The sequence below is a fragment of the Mus pahari genome, chromosome 5, assembly GCF_900095145.1.
Source record: "Mus pahari chromosome 5, PAHARI_EIJ_v1.1, whole genome shotgun sequence".
Taxonomy (NCBI): Eukaryota; Metazoa; Chordata; class Mammalia; order Rodentia; family Muridae; genus Mus; species Mus pahari.
In genome coordinates, this window is record NC_034594.1 from 17,770,840 (window position 1) to 17,782,177 (window position 11,338).

The 11,338-nt window shown below is 44.3% G+C and overlaps 1 protein-coding gene and 1 long non-coding RNA gene across 2 annotated transcripts in view; one reads left to right on the plus strand and one right to left on the minus strand.

Moving 5' to 3' along the window:
* The window catches only part of Vwa3b (von Willebrand factor A domain containing 3B), a 154,125-nt gene that overhangs the window by 120,297 nt on the left and 22,490 nt on the right, over positions 1-11,338 (plus strand). Inside the window, exons 20-22 of the mRNA XM_029539034.1 lie at positions 801-919; positions 7,034-7,084; positions 8,178-8,379. Of these exons, the coding sequence (XP_029394894.1) occupies positions 801-919; positions 7,034-7,084; positions 8,178-8,379 (372 nt within the window). The remainder of the gene's footprint in view (positions 1-800; positions 920-7,033; positions 7,085-8,177; positions 8,380-11,338) is intronic.
* LOC115064041 overlaps positions 4,748-11,338 on the minus strand; it is a 19,246-nt gene continuing 12,655 nt past the window's right edge. The window contains exon 3 of the long non-coding RNA XR_003843896.1: positions 4,748-4,759. This is a non-coding gene — a long non-coding RNA (uncharacterized LOC115064041). The remainder of the gene's footprint in view (positions 4,760-11,338) is intronic.

The window sequence follows — 11,338 nt, forward strand, 5'->3', positions numbered from 1 at the left end:
TTCAATTCCCAGCACCCATATGATTCCTGACACCTATAGCTTCAGTTCCAGAGGATCTAATGCCCTCTTCCAGGTAGCACATATGCAACTGATGCACATGCACACACACACACACACACGCACACACATGAGCATACATGCATGCATGCACACACATGCACACATGCACATGCATGTACACATATGCATGTACACAGATGTACACAGAAGCATGCACACACACATGCATACACATAAGCAAAACACATAAAAATGAATAAATCTAAAAAGTGATTTCATTTCTAGAATGTTTGTTCCTGCGGTTGGAATCATGTATGGTTTAAAACATCAATAGCATAGTTTGGTATTTACCTGCCAGACCTTTTTCTTTTTCATATAATATTATGTATAGAGTATTAACATGTAAAATCTTATATTTTATTATATATTATATTATGTATATGTATATAAATGGGGTCCTATTTATTATTGCCTATACTTACTGACTTGATAAAAGCCTCTAGAGATAGCATTCAGTTATGACAAAGTTTTCCTGAAGCAATTATTTTTCTGTTGGTTTTGTTTTATGGTAGTGATTTTTAATATGTACAACCATTTAAGTTGGAGGGAGTTAGTAATTATATTTCTTATTCTTACTTTTAAGATTTACTATATTCTACTTTTCTACACTTACAGTGAGGTTTTTATAGAGTTTTTCTAGTTTTTTAATGTACCCACACACACACACACACGTACCCTGAAGGCTCCCGTGGACCTGCCGAGTGACTCTCTGCTTTCTTTCTGTCGTTGTTGCCGTGTAGGTGTTCCCTCTGGCACATGTGTGCAACAACAGCAATAAGATGATATTAATTAACCCCCATGGAGTCAACCTCAATATCTACAAGCAAAATGTGGAACAGGCCATCAAATCCTATGAAAAGTGAGTACAAGCCTCGGTCACGATCCACAGAGGACTCGTCTGGGCTTCTTCCCTCTGTGCTTAGCTTAGTCTGCTTCCTCTGAAACAGCAAGTATAAATGGCCCCTATCAACACCAGCCTGGACGTAAGAGCTCATGCGTGGTCCCTCCTCCCTGGGTGCTGGACAATTAATTCTTCAGGCTCCTGAGCCTGAGATTGCCAACATACCCTTAGTCATGCCAGTTTCCCACCCTAAACTGTAGAGGTCTTGTGTTTCCGGGAAGTTTTCCCTGAGCACAATGGAATGGATCAGGTTGGGACCTAACGCTTTGAAAAGTAGCTAGCAAAGGCCACAGTAGTGAGGCTGTGGAGACATCTCCCCCATCCAGCCACCCACAGAGCGAGAATGAGCAGGGGAGCAAACCATGTCTGACCTGAGCTTGGGCAGATTCTGCTTTCTTGTAACATCTCTCCAAGTACAAATCGAGTATGCACACAGAATTTACATGAATGCACAGATACAAAAAACGAGTATGCACACACGATCTTGGGAATTGGGAGTAATGTACAAGTCACTTACGTATCGGAAGGTGTGTCTTGACTATGTGCAAATGCAATCGCTTTTGGCAGACAAGCACTGAGTGGCTATGACCGTGATAAATCTGTAGCCGGTAAAAGGGAACCTTGGAGCCATGCCTGTGATCACGGAGGGGTAACTCTGTAAGTGTAGACCATCTACATGCTTCTGCATCAAGGTGGTGACAAAGTTAACTACAGAGAGAATTCTACACTCAAACAGTTCCTGAGCCCATGCTGATTTGGCCCACACCTTTCCCAAGGGACAGGTGACCTGGTTGTCATCCTTGCCCATGACCCAACCACCTGCCCACCGGCCTAGAATCAGTCGGTCCTTAGTGTGCACACTTACGTGAGCCCAGTTTCTTTGGGAAACTTTATCTAGATTCTGGAAGCTCCACAGTTGGGTTTTTGTTATCGCCACGTGAGAAAGGTAAGTGCTAGACATATAGAGGTTGGTGATGTGACCAGATGCCCGCCCACTGGTCCATCCGTTATAACTTAGGGTGAGACAGCGCTACTGTATGCCCAGAGCCCAACTCCTGCCCACAGGGAGCCACAGCCAACCCACCCCTGGATGGCTCCCTGCTCTCCTTCCCATCAGCCTCCTTCACTGCCCTCCCCAAAGGCATGGGCGCCCCTTCAGTGGTCTTCATAGCATCCTCAGCCCAGGGTCATCCTCATCTAAAATGAAAGGGTCAGGAGAATTCCAGGTTTTCTTCTGTATCTTTGATATTTGCATAGCATAAAATGGGGTACCCTTGGAATTGGGCTGCAGTCCAAACACATTTATTTATTTATTTATTTATTTATTTATTTATTTATTTATTTATTATTTTTACTATTTGAAATGATTTCATACCAGAAACAAAGTTTCCTGGCATGGATGGGATTTCCCACTTGTCACACTGGTCTACAATAAGGTTGTGATTTGGGTCTTGTTGTTTTGGATTAAGGATGCTCCACCTGTACCCTCCCTCCTCCCCCCCTTTTCCCTGCATCTTTCTGCCTTCCATCTTTATCTTGGTGGCAAGCTGAGTTATCCTAAGCTCTCTGTTCTCCCTGAGTCTGGAGTCTGCATGAAGCTCTATCTTTAAGATACTGTTATTCTGCTGTCCCTCCTTCCTCATGGCCTCCACTCTGAGGACTCCCCACACCCCTCTCTACCCCATGGTGGCCTTTGCCACTCTCAGCCACTTTCTGACCCACCAGCTCACAGCTGGGCCAGCCTTGTACTCCCTTTCATCTCTTTCAATCAGAGGCCTGTGCGTGCATTTGACTATTTGAAATCCATTCAAATCAGATACAATCCCCGTTTAGTTATTGAAATGCTCAAATTGGATTTGTGTATTCAAATGCAATAAAATCCCATTCAGATTCTGATGTAGTTTGCTTGAATAATGCAGACATTTGAGTCCCGTAATTACTTGGTCTGTAAACACCTGGCACAGAGCCACAGGCTAGAGCTCGGAGGTCAGGTCAGGTCCTTAGCCTCTGTGCCTATGTGTAGGCAGGCATGTGACATTCATTACAGCAGATAACTTAATTAGAGAAGCCACACCACAGGGCTGTTCGGAGGTATCTTAGTCAGGGTTTGTATTCCTGCACAAACATCATGACCAAGAAACAAGTTGGGAAGGAAAGGGTTTATTCAGCTTACACTTCCACACTGTTGTTCATCACTGAAGGAAGTCAGGACTGGAACTCAAGCAGGTCAGGAAGCAGGAGTTGATGCAGAGGCCATGGAGGGATGTTCTTTACTGGCTTGCCTCCCCTAGCTTGCTCAGCCTGCTTTCTTATAGAACCCAGGACTACCAGCCCAGGGATGGCACCACCTACAAGGGGCCCTCCTACCCTTGATCACTTATTGAGAAAATGCCTTACAGCTGGATCTCATGGAGGCATTTCTTCAAGGGAGGCTCCTTTCTCTGTGGTAACTCCAGCTTGTGTCAAGTTGACACACAAAACCAGCCAGTACATGAGGATTATACAAATCACAAGACGCATTCCTTGTGGATCTGTCTCCCATCCTGAATTGTTGATCCTAGAATGACCGTGAATATGTACGCACAGTAGTCCCTTGCCTCTTCTTGCCATGCTGACCTTTTACTTGAGGGTTTCAGAAAGGAAGGAGAGCCCTGTTCCCAGGCAGAATAACACTCCCTTGAGAAGAGGATGCAAAACACAGACGTAGTGACTTGTGCCCACGAGTAACTCTCAAAAGAGTTTTTGCTAACCCTAAGGAAACTTTGTTGCTACAAGTTGAACAAAAACTCCTAAAAATTCCAAACCTCAGATGCTCCAAAATTTTTGAGTGCCCATACGAGGGCACATGTGGTAAGTACCGTTTCTGATCTCATGTGAAAGACCTCAGTTAAAAGGTTGGAGTATGCACTAATAATTATATATAAATTTACTTCTGGGCTGAGTGTATAGGTAGATAAAAAAATAGATAAATTTTGTGTTTGGACTTGTGTCCATCCATAAGATCTCATTATGCTACATGTAGATATATTTCAAAATCTGAAATCCCAAGCATTTATGGGCCCAAAGCTTTTGGATAGGAGATACTCAACTTGTACTTTCAGTGATATTAATGGCATTGGCTCTAGTTTGATGTTTAATATTTAAGTTTATTCATTTAATTGATATTGGCTTTTTTTAAACCCAGGTGTTTAAGTTATTTAATATTAGTTTAGCAGTATTAATAGTAGGAATATTATATAGAATAAAAACTTCCTGGGCTTTTGCATGCAATAGTGCTGAAGAATTTTGCTTGTATACATGTCAGTTCTATTTTTTTATTTTATTTTATCAGTGTGCAGCTTTCACATCGTGTGTAAATTGTAAGCAGTGGGCTGCAGTGGGCTGCACTGCGCAGTCAGTATCACGTCTCTGTCGTGTTTTCCCCCAAAGTAAGCCAATGTCACTTTGAAAATAAATGGTATCATTCATAAGCCTATTCAAACTAGGGTGACTAAGCAAACAGAAGCTCACAGGATGATATAAAAGGAGCTATTTTGGACACAGTGTCCATGGGTGGGTGTCCTTCTGTCCCAGTATTTCAAGAGTCTAGGCATTGTGTATCAGAACATAAGCTTGGATGTTTCTAAGGCTGTTTAAATTCAGAGCCGGTATTTTTCTTTCGGCTCATTTTGATTGCCAAAGTCAAGTTCACAGCCCTCCAACCCATAGGAGCTCTCAGTCCTAGTCTGGTTCTGGGGCTGTGCTTGGGACTCTGTTTAAGGTCGTCTCTTTGCTGATGGTCACTGGTCACACTTGTCACTATGTGTCAATAGTTACACAAATTGCTTTGTTCACGAGTCCTTTCTTGCTATAGCAAGCCAGTGGATTCGAACCAGCAGCCAGAATTAAGGGGCTGGACCAGCTAGAAAAAAAGATTTCAAGTGCAATACCTTCCCGGCACCCCACATACTCTTGGTGGTTTTGCCACTACTCCACCAACTCACTAAAACCCTAAAATTTTCACAATACCCATGGACAAGAGGGGACACAGATGTTACAGCTATGTACACCCAGGAAATATTTCCTAAAGGATTTTGTTAAAATTCTATCCATGCTATCTAACTGGACCCACACTACCAGTGGGCTCTCCGTGTTTCTGGGCTCCAGCATCTTCTGATCCACCAAGAGGAGAGGAACGCTGGGTATTTGTGGCACTTTCTGCTTCGTCCTTTCAATGGCACAGACAGGTGCTGTTAACTTTGTTTTATCCATGAAAAGCAGAGCTTCAAAGGATTCTGTTGAACAGGATCATATAGCAGCTGCGGGTGGGGCGGGAGTGGGAGGGGGGAGGGCAGGGGAGGAGAGAGGAGGGCAGGAGGGGGGGGGAGGGGAGGGGAGAGAGGGCTGGATGCTGAGTTTGACTCCAGATGTGTGTTGCACTAAATCTCTTTTCTGACCAACCCCCCTCCCCCATCCACCCTCCCACCCAGCCTCCGTGCTACAGTGAGTTTGCTTTCAAGTGTAGATAGACAAAAGCATTGAACATATTTTAAGAAAATCACAAACAACCAAATGGTCTTAGAAGCCCTAATCATTGTTACATGAACCAAGCGACTAAAGAAACCTAATGGAACCCAAAGAGTCAAACGTTCAAGTAAGACCAATGCACTGGCTGGCCTAGTTCCCTCTTCCCAACTCTTTATTTTATGTGTATGGGTATTTTGCCTGAATATATATGTATGTGCACGCCTGGTGCCCTTGGAGGTAAGGAGGAGGCGTCAGATTCTGTGAGCCACCATGTGGATGCTGGGAACCGAACCCAGGTCCTCTGCAGAAGCAATAAGTTCTCTTAACGGCCGAGCCATCTCTCCAGCCCCCACTCTTCCTAACTTGTTGCCATCACTTACAGAATCGTTGCTGATGTCAGACACCATACATGTGCTCTGCACAGAGCAGCTCAGAGTTCTCAGAGCTACACCAGGGAAGAGACGCTCTTGTCATCCTGAGTCGACCTAGCCCAGAGCCTCATAGGAATGAGAGAAGCTGAGGTCCGGGTCCGGGTACCACGGCTCTTCTCCCAAACACATCATCCTTGTCTTGGCTCCCCAGCCCCTCCAGGGCAGAATAGCACCTCTTTACTGTGCTGATACCCAATGACCTCAGTGGTCACAAGAGCCAGTCCCGTGGAAGGTGACATTCCCTACTCCACAAGTCTTAGAGCCAGTGTTTTGTCCCCTACTATCCACAAAGCCCTAGGTGATGACTGGATGCTTGAGGTGTCTTTGTGCTGCCATCCAGAAAATAGGGTGGATGGCTTAAAACTTGAATCCTGATTAGATGCTTATAGCCTGGACTCGCTTTGCTCTCAGAACCCAGGCAGAAGAGTATCTGCAGAAGGCAAGCTAAGAGGGGTAAATCTGTATGGCCCCAAAATGACTTTTTAAATATGACCTTGTATTATACTTGGTGTGTGTGTGTGTGTGGGCGCGCGTGTACTGTAACACAGTGCCTATGTGTGAGATGACTTGAGGGAGTCGGTTCCTATTTTCCACAGGGAAATCAAATTCAGCAGCAAGATGTTTTCCTGCTATAGCATCTTGCGAGCCAATGAGAAACTTCCTAATGCAGAGATGAAAGGACCAGCTTGCTTACAACATTTTCTTGATGCAGCAAAGACTTCTTAGTAATTGACAGAACTCTCAGCCAGCCACAGGCCTCCTCAGAGTCCCTTAGGAGGGAGATGTGTCTATGTGACCTCTAAGTCATTGGTTCTTAACCTGGGGTCACAACCCTTTTAGGGGTCACAAATCAGACATTTACATTATTACCAAAACAGTAGCAAAATTACAGTTACAAAATAGCAACAAAATAATTTTATTTGGGGGTCACTACAACATGAGAATTGTATGGAGCATCACGCATTAGGAAGGTTGAGGATAACTGTTCAAGTGGATGTCAGCGGTATGGTCTGGTTAAGGTTAGCAGCTGATTTGGGATTCCCGTGCAACCCCCCTCAGAGCCTGAAGTCAACGTTTTTACTTGAAACAAGTGTATTGCTCTTAAGTCATTGTTGCTCATTTTTCTCCCCCACAGACGCTTAAATAAAATTGTCTGGCAAGCTCTGTCTGAAGAGGAAAAAGAGAAGTAAGTTTTTCCGTTCCAATCTTGGTTCTGAAATGCTGATGAAATTTACATACCCAAACCCGACTATTCCAAAGCGTATGGTTCGGTGGCATTTAGAGTGTGTAACACCCCTAAATACTCATCACCCCAGAAAGAGACTGCTACTAACCTGTGACACAGTTGTTCCCCGTTGCGGTCTTCCTGCTGAGTCCAGTCTGCCTTCTGCTTCCATGACTGCCTGCTCTCGATACATCATGTGACAGGAAGCACATGACAAATAGCCCTTCTGAGTCTGCCTTCGAGGTTCTATTCCACGCACCACTGACAGTCTCTCCCACTGATGGGCCTTCCGGTCATTATGTCTTTCTTTGACTATTACCCATAATGCTGCTGTGCTCATTTGCATGGACGTTCCCATACGACCATGCTTTTATTTCTCAGGCATGTACGGTGGTGAGGAGTGAGCTCACCCCATAGGCAGTTTTTGAGAAGGCTCCAGGCCCACAGCCTCCAGCCACATCAGCACTGTGTGCGCATGCCTGTCTCTGTATCTTCAAAAGCATTGCTTGCTGCCCTTTATAAAGAATAAGTCAAAGTCAGATGGGCATGATGGTGGTTTCCCATAATTTGCTGGGGAGAACCATGAATCTGATGCCAGCCTGGGCTACATAGGGAGATTTTTGTCTCAAAGCAACAAAAACACCCTACATGATGATATGTCGCTTAACTCCAGATATATGTGCTGATAAATGGGTCCTTAGGCAGTTTGCTACCCCCCCCCCCATGTGAATGTAATCTAAGGTGGCTACATCACTAGCTGATGCAATTGAGGGACCTCAGTCATACAGCAACACTGTATTGAGTAAAATGGCTCTGCACAGTGTTCAGGCTTGTTTTTCAGCCGTTCCAAGGACAGCTTCTAATTTAATTATAACTATTCTGGGAAAGTGAGGGCTCCGGAGACTGGAGAGGTGGACCGACACCAGCACCATCTTCTGTCACCTAACATCTGTGATTGGTTACATTGTTTCTGTTTGCTTTCTTGCTTGCTTGCTTTTTTCCTCATTAGGCTTATTTTGTTCTCCTCTTGAGGATCCCTTTCTTCCTTCCTCAGGTTGGATGCAATCAAGCCCATACAGTACTTGGAAAACAAGGATGTCTTGAACAGAGCCCTGGAGCGGCTGAATTGGCCCATTTCATTGAAAGAGCTCTCGGTGCTGGAAAACGAAATCTTGGTCGGGAAAATGTACATCCAGCAAGCCCTGGAACTCCAGGAGGCTGCCAGGAAGAACTACCAGAGCAGGGCACTGCAGGAGGTGGGTCCCAGAGTCCCCTCGCGCCCTGATGGCTCTTCCCTGTCACCGGTGGTGCCGGTGCTGTCTCCCTTCCCGGGTCACCATCTCCCACCTGGACCTCCTCTCTCTCCTACCCACCCACCACTTACTGGTTTCTAGGAGAGTTAAAGGAAATGCCATTTGACTTTAACATCCTGTTTTTAGAATAAGGAATCTTTCCATTGAAAAACAAAACTGAACGGTAGCATTTTGTCCCGGGAGCTGCCTGGGCTCTGATTCAAGGCTCAGATCTCACTATTTATCTTTAGTAGGTCTCTGCTAGTTTTTCACATTTCTTCCAACTTTCTTTTCTTTATTATTTACTTAAAACAAGAGTATTAAAGCGGTGGGTTGTTAAACAGAGAGGACATTCATGTTCTCAGTACTGAACCCCCACCCCCCCAAACCATAGCCTTGCTGCCTCGTTAGTACCATTTGGAACGCTTCCCAGTGATCTTTTTGTCCTCCTTAAACACATCTTTTTTACCCCCACAAGTCAGAAGGTATGTAATCGTCTTATATTCTGCCATGAACTTAGTATCATTTCATACAATTTCTGTGGGATTTGCTCTCTTTTCAGACAGACATCACTGGTGGATAGATACATGACGTATTTGACTCTTTACTGAACGATTTCCTTTTGGATAGTTTCTATTGTTTTGTTTTGTTTTTCAGTTTTAGTCTTTTCCTTGTGCTTTTGTGACTCCCATGCAGGTTGAAGTATTTTGTTAGGACGCTATCTTAGGAGTGGCCTTTGAGGACCACAGCGTGAACACTGGTATTATTAAGTAGCTGCTACTAGTATATAGCACTCCTTTCTGGCTGTGTGTAGGTACTTGTAGATGAGGGGTTGTCCTTCCAGAATCATCCTAAGGTCTAAATAGTTTCCAGGTAGCTGTCAAACAAAAGCCTGAGAGTCATTCTGAGACAATGGGCCTTCAGAATTCCTGTCAGTTGGTTTCAGCATCTGTCAAATGAGGCGAATTTGCCTGGTTTTAACTCCACAGCCACTATTTTAGAGTCTTAATTTGTGCATGTATATTTTTAATTACTCACATGCGTGTATATCTGCATGTGGGTTTGTGCACATGTATGTGGTACCCAACATGGGCACTGAGCACTCATCTCAGGTCTTCTATAAGTGTGATACACACTTATCTGCTAAGCCATCTCTCTGGCCTCTTTTATTATTTTTATTTTTCCATTCACAAATTATACCTTTGTCTCCCTGTAAGAAGCCGTACCTTTTGTGCAGAATACAAAAAAATCTTATCACGAAGCACTAGATGCCTATTAATGTTGTTCAAAAGGATCCTCAGAATTAGCTACCACTCCCTTCTAAGGCATCCTGGATGCCAACATCTCTCTGTTGGCTGGCAGGTGCCAAAGGACACCTAGGAATCCAGAGCACCAAACATGAATGACCTACCCTTCCCTGACAATATTCTTCTACCTCTCCCGCCGGCTCGCCCTTTCATTTACTAAATATTCCTGAGTGCCCCCAAGGTGCCAGATGGACAGTGGCTAGCAGAAGCACCTCCAACACAGACTAAGTCTTCCCTCCTTTGGATGTGAGAGAGAATTATTGGGCCCCACTGGATTTCCTCATTCCAACTGCCTATCAGCGGAATTTGACAGCATTTTATTTATGCCTTATGTTAAGTTTTCGGTAGAAAATGTTATGAACAGAGTCAAAGGAAACCTCTTATGAACGAAGACAAAGATGTGTATGCTAATGAGCTTGTTTGCAAAATGATGGACAAAGAGTTTGAATTTTTAGAGTTTGAATTAATTGGACTAATATTCCTATCTCTTCACTCCCTTTCCATAAAGCAAAAATAAAATGAATTTTCATAGTTTCTTCATTCAAAAATACTCACTCCCTCTCCATGAAGGAAGAGTGTGCTCGGCACAGGTGGTCACAGGCGAGCCTTATCCTCACCCTTCTTAAGGTCTCCCAGCGTGACACCATTTAATGGGGAAAATGAGGTTTTAGGAAAAGACAGTCCTCTTTCAGTTTGTTTAATTATTTTTTTTAAGATTTATTTATTTATTATGTGTAAGTATACTGTAGCTGTCTTTCAGACACACCAGAAGAGGGTGTTAGATGTTGTTATGGATGGTTGTGAGCCACCATGTGGTTGCTGGGATTTGAACTCAGGACCTTTGGAAGAGCAGTCAGTGCTCTTAACCGCTGAGCCATCTCTCCAGCCCAGTTTGTTTAATTCTTGAGTGCCCCCAGAACATCCAGCAGAGGCAGGACAGTAACAAAATTTGGGGGGCTTGAGAGAAAGTCTGATGAGCCGTCTCTCCAGCCCAGGAGCCTTTTCTTTAAGCTTTTAGGTTGTATGGTTTATTTCACAAAGTTCAGCACCCATTTTTGTGTTCCCTGTGTGTGGGTGTGCACATGTGTGTGTGGGGGGGTGTGCACATGTGGGGGGGGGCTGGGGGAACAGAAGTCCTGGGCAAGCCTGGGCTTGCATAGGGAAACTACAGTGGGTTTGAATAAGAATGGCGTCCATAGGCTATGTCATCAGGGAGTGGAAGTGTTTGAAAAGATTAAAAGGATTAGGAGGTGTGGCCTTGTTGGAGGAAGTATGTCACTGGGGGTGGGCTTTGAGGTTTCAAAAGTCTCCACCAGACCCAGTGTTTTTCTCTCTCTTCCTTTATGCCTGTGGATATGGATATAGTTCTCAGCTGTGTCCCCACCATGATGATCGTGGACTAAGCCTCTAAAAATGTAAGCCAGCCCACAGTTAAATGCTTTCTTTTATAAGAGTTGCCTTGGTCATGGTATCTCTTCACTGCAATAGAACAATAATGAAGGTAGAAGTCCTGCCTAAAACATGTATAAATGTATATACCTTTTAAGAACCTGCAGTGAAAGAAATATCCATCACCCACGCAAGTCATTTCAACCTCTTCATACATATGCATAGTC